This window comes from Rhynchophorus ferrugineus, unplaced genomic scaffold, assembly GCF_030347505.1.
Source record: "Rhynchophorus ferrugineus isolate W39M unplaced genomic scaffold, kcgeb_rfMv2 rfM11, whole genome shotgun sequence".
NCBI classification, from domain to species: domain Eukaryota; kingdom Metazoa; phylum Arthropoda; class Insecta; order Coleoptera; family Curculionidae; genus Rhynchophorus; species Rhynchophorus ferrugineus.
In genome coordinates, this window is record NW_027472590.1 from 5,150,040 (window position 1) to 5,172,263 (window position 22,224).

The following is a 22,224-nucleotide window of genomic DNA, read 5'->3' on the forward strand; positions in this document are numbered from 1 at the left end:
TTCTTTATATGTTAAATATGGAAATGCTAGTTTTCATCAAAATATTATCCATGGGCATTCTCTGCTTCTTCTCCATAGTTTTTGTTTTGCTTTTGGTACACCTCACAATGCCAAGTTAGTATATCCATTGAAGTGTCAGTCAATGTTTTATACATAATATATAACTATATTTTTATTTGGTCGGACCTCATGGCATTGATTGTATTAAGGGATGATTAAAATGGATAATGTTGCGCTAAATAAGACAAGGAAGGTGATATTATCTCTATAATGTGGGTTACCATGTATGGTAAGAATGCGAAAAAGGAGAGAAAGTATATATACAGACAGGTTATTAGATATAAATTCTAGAGAAATGATTTATTTTCGTACAATCTGTATACCAAAACAGTAGTATATTAAATTCTTCAATTTATTATAGGTTGAGAATTGTTTCTTTTATATGTACTCTAGGGAACTTTACCTTATTAGTAACCGTTTTTACCGTATTTAGTAAATATCGGTTATCTAAACTAGGTATGTAGATACTTCAAGGGCAATACTTCAGACCATTATTCAAGCAGAGCATCTTTTGACATCAACTTTCGTTTTGCCTGATCCGCGGTACTTCGCGTATTGATAATATGCTCCTCGCATTTACCAATAGCCCTGTTCAATCTCTTGATGTTGTTCAGTATCTTCGAGTTGGCTTCCTCGATCTTCCGTATGGATTCGTCGTTCACTTCCCTGATGGTGATGTTCTCTTTGGTGACGGCGTTGATCTGTTCGGCCAAGAACTTTCCTCGGGCTGCTTCCTCCTCGACCAGTTTCTGCGTGTCCAGGGCGGCGACCTTGAGCTCTTCGTAGAATCTCGAGTGCTCCGTCAACGGTATCTGGAATTGGTTCTTGTTGGTATTCTCCGCCGCTATTTTCTTCTCCCAGTGAGATTTGACAGCCGCGTACACCCCTTCGGTCTCCAGACAGATGTTTTGCATCTTTTCCGCCTCGGCTTTCTTCTTGACGCTTTCTTTTTTCAGTTCCTTCTTCATTTGGGTCGCTAGTCGTTCGTGCCGTCTGTGCATTCTCTCTGCGATTTCTTCCTTGAATGCCGCAAGGAATATAATGAACTTCTCCACTACTGGGATGGGATAAGTCTCTTTCAGGAGATCGATTTGCTTTTTACTGGGCATTTTATCGATGGCTTGTTGCCACATGGCTGCTGGTAACTGGTACTCGTCATCAGGATGAGTTTCGGATATTTCAAATAGATGCGGCATCACTTTCTCCTCTATGTCATCCAAGATTTCCTCGCGTTTGGCCACCTTGTCTCTTCGGTTCTTGATGCGGTCGTATAGAACCATCAATAGCTCCATTCTCTTTTCGTAATCATCCAAACCCTCATACGGCGCGAATTGGTTTTTGGTTTTTAGGTCGTCGATTAACTGTTCGAGTAAACCCTCGACGGTTTCATTGAATTCCGGCGCTTTGCCATCTAATTCGTCGGCGACATTCTGGAGAAGGACGTCGTAGAAGGTCAGGACTCGTTCTCTTTCCTTTGGATCCTTTCTCTTCGCCAGAATGTTCTCCAGTTCGTATTGAGGAACTTCTTCGCGATACTTTTGTTCGAATTGACGTTCCAGAGCTTCGTGTCTGGAGGACGATATGTCACCGGCACCCACTGATGGTCCCGTCCAGTCATCATCTGGAATATGCAAAATTGTATGAATTATTCAGGTTATAGAGAAGAGTGTAACCTGTTAAACTGATGCCGATATAAGCGAATGCTCCTTGACCGTTCGGCAAGGACTTGGTGGCGAAATAAGTCCGTCCTTTCTGGCGTTTCGTATCGTGTTCCGTTGGTTGTACCTGATACGCCGTGTCGTTGAGCCAACTCGGCTTCTCCACAGTCTCAGGAATCTCACCAAACACGTTCATAGCATCCGAAATGTCGACGTAAAACGGTGGTTGCAGGAAGGGCTCGTCCAGCTTGTTGTTGTGCATGCAAATCAACAAATTCGCGAGGTACATGTTCCTGCATCGTTTCATCTTGATACCCTCGCAGGGATCCGTGCACAGCTTGTAAATCCAATGTTTGCATTGTTTGATCATGTCCTGGTCCGCGATCCGCTTCAGGAACGTGTTGATGAAGTTGGCGTAGAAGATGAAATCTTCGTCGAGCTTTGCTTCGATCTCCATTATTGAGACAGCGACTGGAAATTTACGAACGAGATTTAGTGGGTGCCAAAACTGACGGTATTTGTCAATTTTATTGACGGAACCAGTTAATATAAATTTGTCATCTTGAAATAACGAGATATGGATTACTGTCTTTCATATATAAATCATAAAGTATTATATAGAGGTTCAACTTAAATAGGAAGAAACCTTTTTGCGTGGGCCCATCAATGTAGGCATTGAGACCACTTTTTTGACTGATTCGTTTAAATTGCAATACAAAAATATTTTATGGGCCCATTTCTATAAAGCGATCAGTTACTTTATCAGTTTGTTTATGAAGCCATTTTTGTATGTCTATCCTATATCACGTTTAGTATTTTTCTGTAACTTAATTATAATCACTATTATGTGATTATAATATATCTTCAGTCCCAAAAGTGTTGTGTATCCAGTGTATGCCCGAAAATAAAAGAACGAGACGTCGTTTTCCTTGGAAGAAACTGTCCAAGTTAATCATAATAAGGATGGGTATGTGACACGGCATAGTTTTTTAGAAGAGTACTACAGAAGAAATCACGAAGATATTAGCTACACCTTAAACCCAAAATGTGGGAAAATGGGTCAACTGCAAAATTACATTGAATGTAAATGTGATTATGCTACATAAAACTAAGGTAATACAGTTCGCAGTTGAGAATGCAACCTACAAACTGAGACTGCTATTATAGCCAAGATAGCATCAGATAGTCATGATTACTTAATTATATTATTAATAGATCTTTCGAAGTATTTCTTTAACTCCTCGATTTTGCCCTAATAAGAACACGTGAATAATTTTGATATATATCGTACACTTTAACTTTTTTGCTGTTCTCTAAAGCAGTAGTTTTTGGTAACTTTTCTCTATCCCATTATTCTCTATTCTCTTATACTATTTAATCGTTTTAATTATCCTTTCCATAATTTTCACAATAACAGTGCGAAAATAATTACAACTTGCCTCAATACATTTTCTATTAAATAACTAGATATATCAACAGACACAGACTTAGGCTGCTTTCAACATGAACGCATGATTTAGTACGTGATGCGTATGAAATCCTCAACCAATAAAATTCCTTCCTAGTAAAATATTTTCTCTACAGGTGTAATGGTAATTTAAACTAACCAATGAAAACCAACGAAATGGCGTTCCCAGCGCCTTCTTGCCAAAAAAAATTCTGAAATTGTAGGTATAACACTTATATATTCGTTAGCACGTGACCGAAACATTTTCAAAGCACAATAAATACTTTAATTTGATAGTAACAATGACTAGTAACAAATTTTTTTATAACATCTTTATTAGATACGCTTAGTGAAATCTTAATTTACAATTAATTTATTACTACTTTTCCTATGTACTTGGATTCATTCACAAGCAAGACGAGTGCGAGAAAATACTTCAATACGTATTCCTCAATTATAAAATTATAATAACTTATAGCTATAGTTTACACTAAAGGTATACACTTTATATAAGATCGCATGGTGTTGTTTGCTTCAATCTCCTGATATCCTGCACGCTGTCCAGCAGTTGTATTGCTTCCACGTCAGTATGATTTAGTAATGTTCTTTCGTGTTTCAAAGCTAAATCTTGGATAACTTGGCAAATCCATCTGATTTCCAGGTCATCGTGCAGTTCTTCGTTGGTTACGTAGCGATAGGCATTGGTAATCAATCGAAGAACCTTGTTTTGACAGCGTTGTATGACTAGTTGATTTGAATGCAACTCCATATTTGCACTCCATAGGTTCCAATTGGCTTTATAATTGTATTATAGATCAACCTTTTAATTTTAGATTACGTTGGGAGTATCTTCCGACTAACCAGTATAGTTGTTTTATTTTGGTTCTAATGCGTTTTGCTTTTTGTCTAACGTGATGTTTCCAATTTAATCTACCGTCAAGATGGATTTCAAGGTATGTAGCTGATTCTGCTTGAGGAATCGGGCATCCATTGAGTGATATAATTAAGTTTTTATTATTTCGCCGCAATGCAAAATTAACGTGGACAGATTTGGAGCTATCAAATTGAATTTTCCAGTCTTTCGTCCATTTGTAACTAGTAATATATAGTAATATAATGTACTAATAAATATTACCAAAACATTTTATACAACATATTCGACGTTAAATTTTTTTTTATGTTTTATTTAATAAATTGATTACCTTTAACCAAGAGATTCAAATTACTTATGCTATTCTGTATTTGGAACAATTGTCTATCCAAAACAATGAGAAAATTAAGAAAACTTTGTTCTGAAAGGTGTTTCGGTATCAACAAAATATCTTTAACCTGAGCTGGGATAGAATTATTTAAAACCGACGCTTGGAGAATCTGAAACATTATTTTACAAACAATCTAATATAGAACAATTCCAAACAGTAAGTTCGATAATTTTATTATCAAATATAAAGCGGTCACGCTTAATCATAAATCTGGCGAAACTATAATTTACATCGCACGCTCCCCAAAATCTAATAAAGAATATTCTAATTCTTACAGAACTTTGTTTATATTATCAATTAATGTAATCCTTGAAGGGTAAATTATTTTAGGAAATTAAGAAAGTTTTCGGCAAAACTCGCGGCCCTCCCTGAAAGCTTTATGATTTACAACTCGCTACTTTGTCAGCTAAAAAGCTTAGTTGCAATTTTAATATCCTTTATTGGCGCTACACTTAGTAGTCGGCAGCCACTTCGCGACAATATCGATTTGTTCAATCTAGAGTTTTCTAGGAGCATAGAAAATCGAATTAATTTCTTTCTTCCTATCATTTTTAGTTTGGTAATTTATTGTTTGTAACATTTTGTAGACATATATGTTCTAGCAATAATGTTTGCCAACTTGATTAAATGAAAAATGGTCACTGTACCATACATTTAGTTACAAATGGGAAGTAATTTGGTTAATAAAAACGATTAGTCACATATTGCAAAATATGTAAAAATCTACATGAAAATAAGCATTTTTAGTAAATCTGGTTGAGTACAGTGTTGCAATATGTACAAATTTTATAGCAGATCTACCTATTTCTCTCTTCATTTACACATTTTTCAAGATATTATAACATTTTGTTACTTGCAAAATCGTTTTTAGTTATTTACGTTTGTATTAGGTTATGCATATAACAGATCACTATTATTTTGAATAATAAGGAAGTTGTTCTTATGACTGCGAGTTTATTATACCTTTAATTTCTAAAGATCTTCTGACTAGACTTCATAGGACAGGTAGATCTACACATATTATGCTTTTTTGTGCTTCATATACTGTTTTATATATATAGGTGTCCCTAAAAAGGCAGGAGTAAGTGACAAGATTTCCATTTCATTTGATATTTTGTAGGTTGTGTCATTTCTTTAACATTTGAAATAGAACAATATTACTGTTTTTCAGTATATGAAACATCAAAAGAATTAATTACTTTTCAAGGAATTCTGCTCTAGTGCAGACATATATTAGAATGTAAACAATGATAAACTTGAGGGAATTTTAATCTTTGCGTTTCAGGGGATGAATATGGACACGAAATAAGGAAGATACATTAGAATATTTTTAAAAAGTTAGAAGTAAGTATAAATATAATATTTTTTGCAAGAGAGTAGTGAAAACAGGATATTTTACAATGTGTTTCTGTGTAGATTTTTTGAAATAGACGAATCTTGAGCAGACAAAAGACTAACAATGACGTGTGTATGTGGTAATATGATTTATTGTAATTATTAATGTAAAAATAATTTATTTTATTAGTGAACGATGCTTTATTTTGATTTTTGAATTCGTTAGATGAGATTTTAATAAATTGATTTTGATTTTAACTATAAAAGTAATAAATACGTTTCTGCCACTTCCCTCAAGTGTTATTTTTTCTGGTGCTTTCTCAGAAACCATTAAAATAATGTTTACAAATTTAACTAAATTTGCGTTGATAAATAACAATGCACCAAAACCACAACCAAAACAATAAAAATAATCCTATATATAATACACAATACAATTCGAGATAAAAACGCGACGTTCTCTGACGGTATATATTTCCTCAAAAGGCATAAAATGAGAAAGCACTCAGTTCTCGTGTTCTATTTTAGACTTCGTGATTTCCTAGGAGATCCTTTTGTTGAAAGATAGTGGTAATTAATATTCGCGCGTACAAAGTTATTACCCAAATGGAAGGCTCTTTACCAGAAGCCTCGAGGCCATTTTACATATTTTAATAAAGGATTTTTCTAATGGATTATCTCGATAAACAGTTTTGTTTATAATGCTCACGCAAAGAGCTAAGATATATATATATATATATATATATATATATATATATATATATATAAATATTATGATGACAAGTTCCATTTAACAAAATACCAGTATGTAACAAGTTTTTCCACTATTCTTTCACTATTCTTGACGCAATACTGTTTAAATAAATGTTTGCTGTTACCAGATAGTAATGTGAATTTCGGACCAATTGATTCCCAATTAAATTTTAAATTAACTTAAAAATCTTTGATATATTGAAGCAAATATTGCTTGTTTTATTGCAATACTTATACTTCCCATCTCCAATGTTTTCATAAACAAAATTCTAGAATTATTCAGCACTGACTTCCTCTATTTTATCCATTTCTAATTATCGTTTAATGTTTCATTTGATTTGGCCATCATGTAGCCACATTAAATTAATTATTATGTTCTATGTAACAAAATTATTATCTCTTGACGTCCAAACACATACAAATATCATTAAAGGCCAGGTCGCACTTTATATAATCCTCCTCTGTACAAATGGTTACACATTACACATGCCGCGTAAATGTGCTTGCTTTAGATTGACTCAGCAAGTCTTCTTCATAAACCAATGAGGAGAGGGGCCATCAGTAATCTTTTTATCATCCTGAATTTATATAAATAAAAAAAGATGTGATATATTGAACCAGATAATGCTTGTTTTATTGCAATGCTTCTCATCTCCGATGTTTTTAGAAACAATATTCTGGAGTTATTCAGCATTAAGTCCCTCGATTTTATGCATTTTATTTATCGTTTAATGTTTAATTTAATTTAGCTATCACGTAGCCAAATCTAATTAATTATTATTTTCTACGCGACGAAATTATTTTCTATTGACATCGAGATACATAAAACTATTATTACACGACAGATCGCAATTTATATAATCCCCCTCTGTACAAGTGTTTACCCCCTGAGGCGTAAATATGCTTCCCTTGATTGACTCAGCAAGTTTTTTTCAAAAACCAATGAGGGGAGGGGTCATCAGTAATCTTTTTATCATCCTGAATATACATATATATATATATATATATATATATATATATATATATATATATATATATATATATATATATATATATATATATATATATATATATATATCATTACATATATATATATATATATTATATTATATATTATATTATATTATACTTATATTATATTATATTATATATATATATATATATATATATATATATTTATATATATTATATTATACACCAACATCATTAAAACACATACCAACATCATTAAAAGACAGATCGCAATTTTCCATCGAAGAATACACAAAGAAAATTATGCAAGTATTTTACTTCTTCAACTAACTGATTTAATTAACATGAATCGAGGATACCACCAGTTACAAAAAGTCGAGATCATTTTAGTATTTAGTTTTTTATAAAAACATGGTCAATATCTATTAGGCGTTTCATAGATATAATATAATAAAAGTGATTATTATATTACCTAAACGCATTGTCTATAATACTTAATAAAAGGGCGGCAATATTTCCAATCTCTTTCTTCGTGTATTCTGTTCATCTGTCTTGTGCTTACTAATCAGTAAGGTGATAGATAAGTGCGTAGACTAAAACGTGTAACCTCATTTGATCTGGTTATATATTTTAAAATAGGATTAATATTATTGGATTAATTATCTTCTAGATATCATCGATATTTTATAATCATAAGAAATGTTTATAGTCTAATGGGCAGGTTATATTGTGAGACCCAATGACTCTAACATAAATCAGATTATGTGTTCTGAAATCCTTATTCCATTGCTAAAAATATTGTCTATTAAAATGGTCATCTAACACGTCATGTTTCTTAGTAATAGTGTGAATACTATTTACACTAAAAAGCTGTATTACTCTACTTTACATACCTATTGTATATTTAGGATTTTAAGAGAAACGTATGAAAATATGAACCTAATTTTAGACTTAATCAAATACAATGAGTTGATGATGATGAAATCATGGGCTGATTTAAAAGTCGTTGTTATATTGCTTGGATCCCAGGGAAGTTTCACGAAAAAATGAAGTTTTTGTTGTTTTCTCTGTTCGTGGGATATTAGAGAGAACAAAAACCACTATGAAGGTAAAGATTGACCAAAGGAATTGATTGACTTTCTTTGTGGTAAATCAAACTTTAACTATGAATCTGTTATTCCACAAAATAATGTGATCTTTCACCCTTACATATAAAACTTGGATTAATCAAAAATGTTGTCAAGGCCATGGATAAAAATGGTACAGTATTTTTGTATTTGAAAACTGTTGTCTCTAAATTAAATGATGCTAAATTAAGAGTATTTTTGTTGGTCTACAAATAAGAAAACTTATACAAAACAATATATTCCATGAAAATCTTACCGCGAAAATTTTAGCGACCTAGTTATATTTAAAGAGAGTAATTCATAGATTTTTAGGTTCAAAATGCTGAATTTTTGGTGAATGACTTGTTACAATAATTTAAAACGATAGGATGCAGAATGTCTTTAAATATACAGTTTTTGCATTACCATTTCGATTTTTCCACCCTAATCTTGGAGTGGTGATTGACGAACAAAGTGAACGCTTTCACCACGATATGAAATACATAGAAGAATGTTAAAATGCTAAAATATTAGCAGATTGCTGCTGGTTTGTAATGAAAAAGGATTCTACTCTTCACAAGAGAAAAAGATAATATTTCGTCAATTTCTTTCAGGATATATGGGTCATTTTTTCCATATTCATTTCTTAAACCTGAGCTATTTTATATAATATACTTAATAATATATATAATAACCTGAATAGTCGACGTATTGTCCATTACGGTTAATATACAGCCAAGGTATTATCGAGCCGAATTTGGATGCGTCAAATAGTTAACAGAACCCCGTCTCTATTGTCCGACACGGTGCCCGAAATGCGTGCCAACGGATGTGTATTTTACGCCAGAATACGCACAGAATAGAACAGAGGCCTGGCCGGTTTTCTCAGGTCTCACAAAAGAAATTCAAGGTTACTATCGTTACACCTCTCCGGTCTTTCATTCTTAATACAGTCGTGTTTTACTCGGAACTACGTCCCTTCGGTTCTTGTATAGTCGCGGCACTGCCGAATGGAGTATCGGAACCCTAAACCGCGCACATCTGTCGCTAAACAAACGTGACCTCTGAGTACCTGATACCTGAGACCGGCAAAATTGTTCTGAATAGATTCCGAAAACCGTAAAATTAATATTATTTGATTTAACTGTACTTGTTAACACTCAAAATGGTCAGAACACAATTTGTGTAATACACAATATTTTTTCTTATATTTTGTTAATAATTTATTATGCACCGGACAATGTACCGTGTCACAAGTCAGTTAAAACGATGGCTAAAATACATGAATTGGGCTTCGAATTGCTTCCTCATCCACCGCATTCTCCACATCTGACTCCCAGCGACTATTTCCTGTTCTCATATCTCAAAAGAATGCTCGCTGAGAAGAAATGTTCGTCGAATGAAGAGGTGAAGAGTCCGTATATCCATTCTACAGTTCTCTGCTTATTACGAAACCCAAATTAATTTGCAGGAATAATAGTTCTATTTTTCAGTTATAATATTAATTCTGTTAGCTTACGGTTTCTCAAAAACTTTTGAAATTACAATTAATAAACTTGTAGGCCTGTGTGTGGTCACTTCATCAGAGTCTGAGAACAGTAATAATTTTACGAATGCTATAAATGTTATGAATTTTCTGGTAGTTCCTGCATATATCTTTGAGTCATTAGATCATATCCGGACCTCTTTATACTTAATTTCACCATTTTTATTTGTCTAGGTGTCTTATATTTTTTAGAGAGTCTAGCTGTCTTATTATTCTGTAAATATCTCAGACATTAAGGGTTTAAATACATTTTTTAAATGATTAGAGAAATGTCCAGCATTATCTTTATTGTTCCTAATCCAATTATTGTTATTATTTTAAATAATATAGTGTAGTAATAATATGATCTTTTAGTAATATCATGATAGTAATATAAGTGGGTATATTATTGGTGTTTTCTGAGTTTTCCTATCGCTTTACAAAGTGAATATTCTTCTTCATTTGGAGTCACACTTTCCAAGTATTCTTAAAGTTTTTCATACGTTTTATTGCTTTACCAAATATCCTCTTGTTCTTGAATAAAATATGCATTGCAAAAGTCACGTTTAAGATTTAATTTCGGAGATTGGTACTGTCAAATGTATTTTGACTAGCTCTACCTATAAATCTATATTTTTTAGGCCCAAAAATAATCTCTAATAGATAAAAAATATATATGCGAGATAAAACTCGTTAAATTTTTAAATACTAGTTTGTTTCAAGTAAAATTCTCAGAGCATATATTTTCGATAATTATTATTTATAACAAAAACATATTTGAATATTATTTTAAAATCTTCAAATGTTCAAATGTTTCAATGTTCTGAATATATTGGACAACATAATTTTCAATCAAAATGTCTCCATTTTCAATCAAAGGTCTCAAAAGTCCATCTGAATTTTGGATGTTCCTCGCACCTCAAAAGAATCTATCGTAGTGTATGTTTAAATAATATGTATGTAAAAAATTTCTAATAGTTTTAGCCAATAAAATAGTGTTATACATTAACTACTCTTAAACATTATCTTAATGCATGAAATGTAAAACTATTTTATACAGTACATTTCAACAAATATCTAGAATTGTATCCTATTTTATTTCATATAGTTTGTTTGAATACTTAAAACAGTTTCTTTAATATCGACTACTGATTAACTGACAATTAACGCATATAATTTACAAAAACAATACGGTATAATTTAAATACGTTCTTATTAAAAAAAAAACAAGGTTTACTTATAAAGAATTCAAGTTGATATATCATGGAGCCTAATTACATTTCCCCGTCTGCAGGCTTTCGGTAAAATGATTTTACTCTTTGAAAATACAATTAAACATCGTTCTCCCAACAAACAAAGAGACGTATTTTAATTTAATATTACACTGACAGCATAATTTATTTAATATCTTTCTTTCGTCCTCTCCTTTTTCTAATTGGTAACGGTCTGTTATTGTTACACTTAATTTTGTTTAACCGATTAATTAATTATTATGTAACATCATCTAATATGATATTTAATCTTATTTATCTGATCGGTAGATATATGTTGAAAATATTCAGTACAATAATATTAATTTATAAATAAATTATAAAACCTATTTAATACTAAGAACAGGTCAATTGAAATGTCCCCGGCCTGACACATAGATGGCGTTACTAGAATTAAATCCATATGTTTTTAGTTAGCACTAACCCTCAAAAAATGCGGGTGTAAATTTGACAGCTATCGGATCAATAGTTTGTGAATTATAGCATTTTGAGTGAGGAAACTTTTATTGTTGTGAAAAAAAATGGATATAAAGGAATTTCGCTTATAGATAAAATATTGCTTTTTTGAAGGGAAAAAATACAGTTGAAACAAAAACTTGGCTTGATACCGGACACTGCCCCAGGAAAATCAACCATCAACGATTGGTATGCTAGGTTTAGACGAGGTGAAATAAGCACCGAAGACAGTGAACACAGTGGACGTCCAAAAGAGGTTGTTACCGATGAAAACATTAAAAGAATCCATAAAATGATTTTGAATGATCGTAATTTGAAATTGCATGAAATACCAGACACTCTAAAGATATCAACTGAATGTATACATGTATAATATAATACATATATATACATATAATGTATCATTCACGAATATTTGGGTATGAGAAAGCTCAGTATAAAAGCTCAGTGAGTATAAGCTCAGTAAGTAAAGGAAAGTGTAAAGCCCAGTCGACAGGATGTTAACAGTCATGCGAATGTACGGCACACGATGAACCCGCTCCAAAGCGTGTGAAAATGGAACAGTCGGCTGGCAAGGTTATGGCGTCCGTATTTTGGGATGCGCATGGAATAATTTTCATTGACTATCTTGAAAATGGAAGGACCATCAAAGGCGACTATTACATAACGTTATTGGACCGTTTAAAGGACGAAATCGACGAAAAACGGCAGCATTTGAAGAAAAAGAAAGTGTTGCTTCACCAAGACAATGAACCGTGTCACAAGTCAGTGAAAACGATTTCAAAAATCCAGGAATTGGGCGAATGTCTTCCTCATCCACCGTAATTTCCAGATCTGGCCCCCAGCGTCTACTTCCTGTTCTCAGATCTCAAAATAATGCTCGCTGGGAAGAAATTTTCGTCCAATGAAGCGGTGATCGACGGAACTGAAGCCTATTTTGAAGCAAAGGACAAATTGTAGTACAAAAATGGTATCCAAAAGTTGGAGGGTTGCTGTAATCAGTGTATCATCCTTGAATGGAATTATGTTGAATAAAAAAACTAATTTTGTCAAAAGGATGTATTTTACTATGGTAGGCGGGGGACTTTTGAATTAACCTGTTATTAACAAATCAACTAGAAATCCAGCATTGTCCAAACAATGTCCTTCGACCAAATTCACTGTGTGATATTTTTTTGTTTTATTACATTAAATAAAACATCTTTTTTGTCAAATTGTACCTGTCGAAAAAATAAAAACTTACATATACCATTTTAAAGTTATAATAAAAATATGAATATTTTAAATCATATTTATTTATATTATTAATTTTATAAGAAATATACTATTATATATTTACAAACAGAGAATGAATCAAAATAAGACCGTCAATAGAAAAAATGAGGCATATTTTCGGAAAGAAAATGACTTAAAATTCTCTTAAAAGAATCCTCTTTCATTACAAGTCAGCTGTAATCTGCTGACATTTTAGCATTCCACCTTCCTTGATAACGCTCTTGTATCTGTTTCATATCCTGGTGTAAGCGTTCACCTTGTTCTTCAGTAATCTTTCCAAGATTAAGAGGGAGAATTGAAATGGGACCACAAGAAATATATTTTTAAAGATATTATTAAAGTTTTAAATTTTTCTAGCAAGTCATTCACTAAAAGTTGGGTTTTTTCAACTTAAAGATTGTCTGAAAATCCATAAATTACTTTATCTAGAGATAACCAAGCCGCTAACAGGTTTGCGGAAATATTTCCTTCGAATTAATTGTTTTCTATAAGTTCTCTTATGTGTGAGCCAACGAAAAAACCTTTTTTTAATTTGGCATCACTTAATTTACAGAATACAATTTTCAAATGCAAAAATCCTTTACCATTCTTATCCATGGACTAAACAACATTTTTCATTAAACCAAGTTTTATATGTAAAGGTCGAAGAATAACATTTTCCTGTGGAATAAGAGGTTCATATTTAAAGTTTGATTTACTACAAAGTCAGTTCTTACTGGTCAATCTTTAACTTCGTTGTAGTTTGTAATAACTCTACTGTCGCATAAACAGAGAAAACAACAATATTTCGTGAAATCCTCCTGTAGTCCAAGCGATATAGCAACAACTTTTAAATCACCACAAAGTTTCCAGTCAGATTGATTAATATTGCATATCCTTTAAAATTACTTCACACCAGTAGATTTTTTTAAAATAAAATATTTAATTTATTTGCTTTTTTCGTATAAATATAATGAACAAAAGTGTCGCAAAAGTCTGTATGATCGTGAAGTCCCCCAAAATTATGCCAACCTGTGACTTTTTTTCCTTTACCTGATATCTGATAACTGATATCCGGCCTAGTCTCGATGCCTCGACTCCACACCTACGTGGGAGACTGTTTAAGTATTAAGTCAGGTCGGTACAGGTATGTTAATACTTTTCTTCAATGGGACAAAGCCCGACCGAGCCTTTCGTCCACGTATTTCTATAATCTCGTTTCATTTTTATTTCTGTCCCCCACTGGATCCACGGAATTCGACCCATCCCACGTACGAAATTACAAGCAACTAACGTCCCAGACCGCCACTATACAGAAACAACAAGAAATTGACTTGAATATTTGATGACTCATCTGTAAATATTTCAACAACAAATAAATATAAATATGTTCAAATATTTAGAAAAGTCCCCTTATCGCCAATGTAGATAAAATCCCAACACAACACATTGACTTTATCTTCATACTGTTAAATTGATAGTAAAAAAACCATATTTAAACAAATGGTTTTTGAATGGTAAGATTGCATCATATTGCATTATGTTGCATTTGTGGTTGACCGTTATATTTCAATAATATCCTAAACGACAATGAATTGCTGAATTACGATAACATTGACATTTATATTTTTATCTCAGTACATGTCTGTGTCTGTGTTTTTTATATATACCAGTCGATTTCACATAACAGTAATTATTAATTTCTATTTTTTAACTAGTTTTTTAACTCATTACTAAACGTTAGTAATTGAGCTGATGGATATCCGGTTCGATGTAAAAGCATTTTTTGTGACGATTTTCAAACAAATCTATTCAAATAGTAAATACCGATTAAGTAACTTTTTAACAGTTAAATTTTCAAGCATTTGTTTTTTTAACCGCTTTTAGGCCTATGATTTGGACGAAAAATGTTTTTCGGAATCATAGTCATACATGGACGTTATTTATTGCGAATCTAGAGAAATTTTGGCATTTAATAACAATTCTAAACAGGTATAACCCCTTAAATAGATTAAATACATAAGAGTTTTTTTATAGCTAGTCTCCTATTCACCAACCGGTAGGTGGACCGTTCTGTCGGCTTTACCACCGCGCTAACCAAGTCGATACATTTGAGTATTGAATAACTTTTAATATATTTTTGATAGCAGTTTGAAACTTATCTACGTTTGAGTTTGAAATTAACAAGAATTATTTTTTTTACATATTTTAAAGTCTCCTTTTACCAACTATGGGTTTATCTGGACTGGACCTACAGTTTAACGTGGGCTCCGAACCACGGTTCTCAGCATTAAGCCTACTGACTGGCGAGTGACCAACTTTAGAAATCACCCCAGAAGACATCCGGTCTTACCCAGCCTGGTTACTGGCGTGACTGGGATCAACTTCCTTGTCAGATTTTACACTATTGCCTAGGACAATCACAAATATTAAACAGTCACAAACATAAATTTACTACCATACACCAGCACGATTCCAACCCACGACTATCGCAACTGTAAGTGGACCGTCCTGTCGCCTTTACCAGCGCGCTAACCAAGCCGGCACATTTGAGTATTGAAAAATCTTTAAATAAATTACGTTAACTGACAATATATTTTTGATATCAATTTCAAAATTATCTACATCTGGAATTAACTAGTGAGTTTGCAAGTGTCTAGTATAATAATACCAAAACGTTTTAAAAATCACAAATAGTAAGTTAACTATAATAAAAGAATTATATTTATTTTAATAATAATAGTTTTAATAGTCATTTACTAACTTTTGAATCTGCCACTCTGTTTAGTTTTTGAAATAATTTAATTTTAATAACAATTTGAAATAATTGAGTTCAATATAGGGATTTCAGTAATATAAATTGAAGGAAATTGAATTGAATAATAATTTGTACTAAAAATATCGATATCAATATAATTTAAATTATTATTTAATTTAAATTATAATTAACTGTTGTAATTTCTAGTTTGATATCAAAAGAATTTTATATTAATCAAAAATAAGTAAATATAAAAGCAATTAAATAATTGTTAGCATAACATATAATAACTATCAACAATAAAGAATCATTTAACAGAGTTAAACAAGTTATTTCTATTTCATAGTTATGCTTTCGACAATATTATTTTCGTAATATGAATACTCAGTATTACTCAATTTAATTATATAATAAATATAAAATATGATCTAAAATGTGATATATTAAATTAAACTGCATTAAATAGTTTTAGAAGCCTAAATTAATTAATAAACATAAATTTAAAATATTATATTGTAATTGTTATAGGAATCAATAAGCAATAACAAAGACAGGCAGGCAAAAACACACATTTTATAATAATTTAAAAACAAATAATGTACCAAAATACATTAAGAATATGTAGATTTAATTTACTAATAGAAAATAATTCCAGAAGAAAATCCAAAAACAAGAGATTAACTTAATTAAGCTATCTAATAGATTTTTTTATTTAAAATAATAATAAAAAACACTACTTTATCATTTTGCTTGTGATAAAATTCATTGATCCTTTTAGTGTTCATTCAGTTCGTAAATAAATAAAAAAGAATCAAAGAAAATTATAAAATTTTATATGAATATCTTTTAATATACTATATAATAATTACACTGAAATAATGACCTCTAGACCCTATGTATGTTTATGTAATTTAGTAATTTTAAATAATATTGAGGGACTAGCAGTATTAAATGGATTATATCAATTAAAGAACTAATTTAACAATAATTTGATTAATAGCATTTAAACTATTTCCTTCTGTCCAGTTGAATGATTTAATATGTTTAAATGTTTTAAAGAGTAGAAACTATTTATTTATTGAATTTTAATTGATGATATTTGTCAATCTCAGACCGAATTTAGAAAGAAATGCATTAAGCGAAAAAGGTCCCAGTGTAAAAATCAGTATGATGATGCGGTGGTTACTTGTGAACCAGTGCGCAACGCTCAGCGATAGAGAGGGTGCGGGCAACATTGGCGCCCGTGTTGAAAATCAGCTTAAAGGCCCTCTCAGTCTTCAGGCGAATCCGGTCGTGTGAACGTCGCTAGACGCCGCCTCTCCGAGCTCAGTGACAAACAGCGATCGTTTACGTGTGCTCTCGCCGAATACATCATCCATGGGACATTTTGTTGCTTCGCGTTAACTTCGAGTGTGTTTTTTGTTTTATTTGATTGATTTCCGAAAGAAATTAGCGATGGAGAAACGGATTTTTGTGATAATGTGCGTCTTGTTCGTGTCGATTTCGTTGATAACGTCGGAATCCTGCCCGTCTTTGTGCAATTGTAAGTGGAAGAACGGTAAGAGAACCGTGGAGTGTATGGAACGAGGCCTGATCACCATTCCCGAGAGTGCCGACGCGGAGACCCAGGTCCTGGACCTGTCCGGAAACAACTTACAGATCCTGGCCAACGACGTTTTCGTGCGCGTGGAACTGGTCAATTTGCAACGGGTCTTCCTGCGAAGTTGCCGTATCGGTCAGATCGCCGACCGCGCGTTCCGGGGTGTGACCAATCTCATCGAGCTGGACATCTCCCATAACCTGCTCACCGCCATCCCGTCCGCCACGTTCCGGGACACGCCATTCCTCCGCGAACTCCTCATCTCCAACAACCCCATCCAGAAGATCGACGCGCGCGCCTTCCACAGCATCCACGGCCTGGTGAAACTCGACATGTCCAACTGCGAGATTAAGATGGTGAGCCCGCGCGCCTTCGAGGGAATCGAAGGACTGGAATCGCTGAAGATCAACGGAAATCACCTGTCGGAACTGGGTCCCCAGACCGTGGAGGTGCTGGGCAAGTTGCACGGCGTGGAACTCCACAGTAATCCGTGGTACTGCGACTGTCGCCTGAGGGTGGTCAAGGAATGGTTGATCAAGAATAACATCCCCTACGAGATAGCCCCGAAGTGCAGCGGTGGTCCTGAGAGGCTCATCGAGAAGTCCTTCGCCGAGGTGCACATCGACGACCTCGCCTGCAAGCCAGACATTCTGCCCGTGAGTCGGTACGTCGAGGCCGTGGCCGGAGACAACGCCACCCTGTCCTGTCGCGCCAACGCGGTACCGCCAGCCCACATCAAGTGGTACTGGAACGGAAAACTGCTGACCAACAACTCGCAGTTCATCCCGCACCAGAAGATCAACGTGTTCGAGATCGGGAAGCAGGAGAAGAAGAGCGTGCTGGTGATCAACAACGTGCAGGAGGTGGACATGACGGAGTTCTATTGCGTGGCGGAGAACCGGGCCGGCAGTTCCGAGACCAACTTCACGCTGAGGGTGATGTCGCGCCCGTTGGGGATAACGTCGCTGGGGAACGGACAGATCGCGGGACTCAGTGCGGCTCTGGTGATCTTAATTTTACTCGTGCTGGTGGTGATATCGGTGCTGTTGATCCGAGTGAGACGGTCGCCGTACATCGAAACCAAGACCCCCGGTCAGATCGAGGTGGTGACCGTGGTCAACGGTTCGGGTTTGGTTAACGGTAAAGTCGCCATCTCCCCGACTAACGCGACCACACAGAGTTCCTCGTTCTGCGAGAGGAAGCAGCAACCGACCGAGCTGAACTTCTGCAACCCCGTCCAGAAACCGCCGCGGGTCGGCGACCAACCCTACGCCACCACCAACTACTCGGGCACGGGCAGCGTGATATCAGGCTCGTACATATCGCCCTCGTCGAACTCCGGTAACAATCCCGACCTGATAAACGACATGAAACCCTCCGGGAGCCAGGAGATGATACCGACCGCCGTCACCGTCGAGGACAGCGACTTGGACCGGCCAGGAAGCGGCGAGTACAGCAGGAACGTCGACTCCCTGTACCCGTCCAGCTTATGGGACAGCGACTCGTACAACAGCCAGAGGGCGGCCAGCAATCCCGCCTTCCTCTACGACGACAAAGTCCCCATCATCGAGGGTACCAGCGCGAACGGTTCCACCGAGGAGATATCGGGATTTCGGAACCGTATCACCGGATACCCCCAGGACTACGGATTGCCCATGCCTGTGTCCGAGATAGCCACGCAGGTCAGTTTACCCACCAACGCCAAAACGCTGAGGGTTTGGCAGAAGGGTGGAGTGCCCGTACTACCACCGGTCACGGCGCTGAAAAGAGCCCTCAGCAGTAACAGGAATTCACCGGACGAGGGTTATCAGGAGGGTTGCGGTACCGACGTGTAAAGCGCCGGGTACCAACTGCCCGATACCAAAGACTAGACTAGACGGTTCCTAATAATCTGTGCGAATGAATGGGTGCTAGATATTCGAGTATTTTTTGTAGTGCTGTGAGATATAATTGGAACAAAATTTAAAGACGTGTATATACATACGGATGAATAAAATTAGCTGTATAGTTTCCCTTTGTGATATTCAAATGTTTTAGTGCTGTTTTTCTTTTGTAATTTTTTAAAATTACCGTGTATAAATAAATTATCGAGATAATAACATGACATTATCTATATATGTTGGAGTATACATGGATATTAAAAAAAAGACTGAAAAGTAGATATTTGTAACGACATGTTTACGACTTACTAAATGTTCTGCTCTATATTCAAGGTGGGTAAACGTTATCATATAAGTCGTACTGCTTGGATTCATTTCCCCTTATCGTTTATTTCCGGTTGAAATCGATCGAAAGAACTCCCGTCCGTCTAATGTCTCGTTAAAAATAGTGTCTTTAACAAAAATGTTTGCCTAATTTCACGCGAAAATCCCGATATCATCGAACGGGGACCCTATCGGCAATTTCCTCTCGCATTTTAAGAAAAATCGATGCTATTAACTCTCCTTTCCGATCGAACAGAGGAAGAAAAAACAAATGGACGTTATCTTTCCGGAGCAGATGCCGTGAAAGAAAAAACCTCAGAACGGTTTTGCACATTCGTTTTTTCTTTTGTCGGCCGTGCGAGATGATGTAAGACGATGGCGTGAGTTCTTCCGGACTGTCATTATTAATTTTCGCCACCGCCGGTTCCGATACAACCACACGGTTCCATGCCCGCGTCTGTTATATGATAAATAGTCTCACCTTTTTTTATAGAACATATTCCATGTTGGAATATCCATTAATGTTGTTTAATAAATTAATTGTATATAATATATATCTGAATGTATATAATAACTTAATAAATATATGTATACATCATAATATTGTTTATTTATTTTATTTACAATAAAAACAGTAATTAATTAGTGAATCAGTCAATCGTTAATTGTTCTTAAAACAATTTTTTTTGTCGATAGTAATAGCCAGTCGGTAAATATTGGTTTCGTACAAATATTTATATTAGTAGAGTGTGTTTGAAAAACTTTCCAAACATATTTACTTAAATCTTATGTATTTTTGATATCAGTTTTTATTCAGCATATATAAATTATAATTTTCAAGCGAAATCTTGATTGTTAATGTAAATTAATTTGATTTCCTCGTTATCGTGTAGTTCGTTGGTTATAAATCGAATAATTTTTTTGGCAGTTTTGAATTACTAGTTGGTTTCAAGATTTTGAAACCTCATTTTTGAACACCATAAGTTCAAATAGGCTTTATAATAGACTGATGAACCAATATTTTTGATTTCGTGTCAAGTTAGGAACCTCTTCCCACTATATAGTATAGTTGATTGAATGTTGGCCTTGGATTTTGAGTCATATCTCATCTGCTTTTTGTCTATAGTGATTTTTTCGATATGACCTTACATTATATATCTTTATTAAGTTTTCCTTTTATATAATTGCTTGTTTTTATTATCTCATTTCTCTTTTTTCTATCGCGTGTCTACCATAATTTTTTCTCTGATGTGATATATTTTGTAGTTCTGTGGAGTGAGCAATATTAATAGTCAAACACATACAATTGCATTATTAACTCAGTTTGTTTCTGCGAAAAAAATACTGAAAAACAGGATGAAGATCCCATCCCTTGCTCATCACGTGTTTTGAACTTCATCATATTTCCTACGCTTAGTTTATATTTATGTTATATATTAGCTTCCACACTGTTCAATAAATTAGTCACAGCTTCATTAAGTGACATTCACGACTTCAATTCCTTCAACTAGTGAAAACATATTTGATGGCTGTTCCGTGTATTTACCGGCTGCAGAATAAGACTCCACCGTTGTCATTTTTGCGGTATTTCGTCATCATGTCGTCTACTTTTAATATTAGCATATTTTTCACATTCAACACCCACGCTTTTTCGTAAAACGAAAATATTCAATGATCGTTCAGATTGTATTAATAATATATCCGTATACGTCAATGACACCATTCCGATTCTATCATTTTGTGCGAGTAAAGTCAATAAAAAGTCAAACAATACCGGGCACCGGGCAATTCAGCTACCGGGCTTTAGAAATTTCATGATATTCTTGGAAGATTGCTTGTCAAGCTTTCACTCTCTTTTACAAATAGTTTCAAAAGACCCACCTTACAATATTTTACCTGAAATATATTTTTTTAAATACTATAAGGCACTTTACACAGAAAAACTTAGGTATTTTATTAATATATCAAACTAGATATTTGAATAACAATAAAATGAAAATACTTTAGGATACTTTTTTTAGAGAAACAATGAATAAAACAATCGAACCCATTATTTTTACATCGCTCGGAGTTTCATAGAGCTTTAGTTTTTTTTTTATCAAAGCTCCTTTTCTTTCTGCGGCAAGTTTTGCTGTGCTATTGTTTCGTCGAAAATCATTAGACTTCATAGTATAAAAGTTCTATTAAATTAAATTGATTTTGTGCTCGAAAGAGAAAAAAAAACTAAAAGATATTGCCCGTGGATTGGAATTGGGAGTTAAGTGTTCGTTGTTTTTGGTGAAAATGGTGAAAATGGATATTTTGTTTAAGATATTATTGGGTGTGTTTTTTTCTAACGGCCTTTAGGTATACATTTAAATATGTTGGTAATCATATTAAGTGTTAACCCAATCATTCCAAAATGGCATTTGCTTAATGTATAATTCCAGAGCAAGGTTGTAAGTGCCAGCTTATTCATTTTCCCATATTTTTCATTCATTTTAGATGTTTAGAATTTCAGGAAAAAAAATTAAACAAACAAATAATATAAGAGTGTTTTTGATAAGATAATAGGGTTTTAAAC

The 22,224-nt window shown here is 34.0% G+C and overlaps 2 protein-coding genes across 2 annotated transcripts; one reads left to right on the forward strand and one right to left on the reverse strand.

Moving 5' to 3' along the window:
• Positions 1–540: 540 nt before the first annotated feature.
• Positions 541–2,241, reverse strand: LOC143204855 (uncharacterized). The gene is made up of 2 exons (XM_076417731.1): positions 1,734–2,241; positions 541–1,681 (listed from the first exon to the last, which is right to left on the reverse strand). The coding sequence occupies exons 1-2, from the start codon at positions 2,173–2,175 to the stop codon at positions 552–554; spliced, it is 1,572 nt and encodes a 523-aa protein (XP_076273846.1). The 5' UTR covers positions 2,176–2,241; the 3' UTR covers positions 541–551.
• Positions 2,242–17,134: 14,893 nt separating this feature from the next.
• kek1 (leucine-rich repeat, immunoglobulin-like domain-containing kekkon 1 protein) lies at positions 17,135–20,262 on the forward strand. The gene has a single exon (XM_076418579.1). It carries the CDS (start codon positions 17,313–17,315, stop codon positions 19,290–19,292), a length of 1,980 nt encoding a protein of 659 aa, XP_076274694.1. The 5' UTR covers positions 17,135–17,312; the 3' UTR covers positions 19,293–20,262.
• Positions 20,263–22,224: the final 1,962 nt, after the last annotated feature.

Coding starts and splice junctions, on each gene's coding strand:
- LOC143204855 (XM_076417731.1), bottom strand. CDS start 2,175: ATGGAGATCGAAGCAAAGCTCGACGAAGATTTCATCTTCTACGCCAAC. Junction 1,682..1,733: donor TATCGGCATCAGTTTAACAG/GTTACACTCTTC, acceptor TGCATATTCCAG/ATGATGACTGGACGGGACCA.
- kek1 (XM_076418579.1), top strand. CDS start 17,313: ATGGAGAAACGGATTTTTGTGATAATGTGCGTCTTGTTCGTGTCGATT.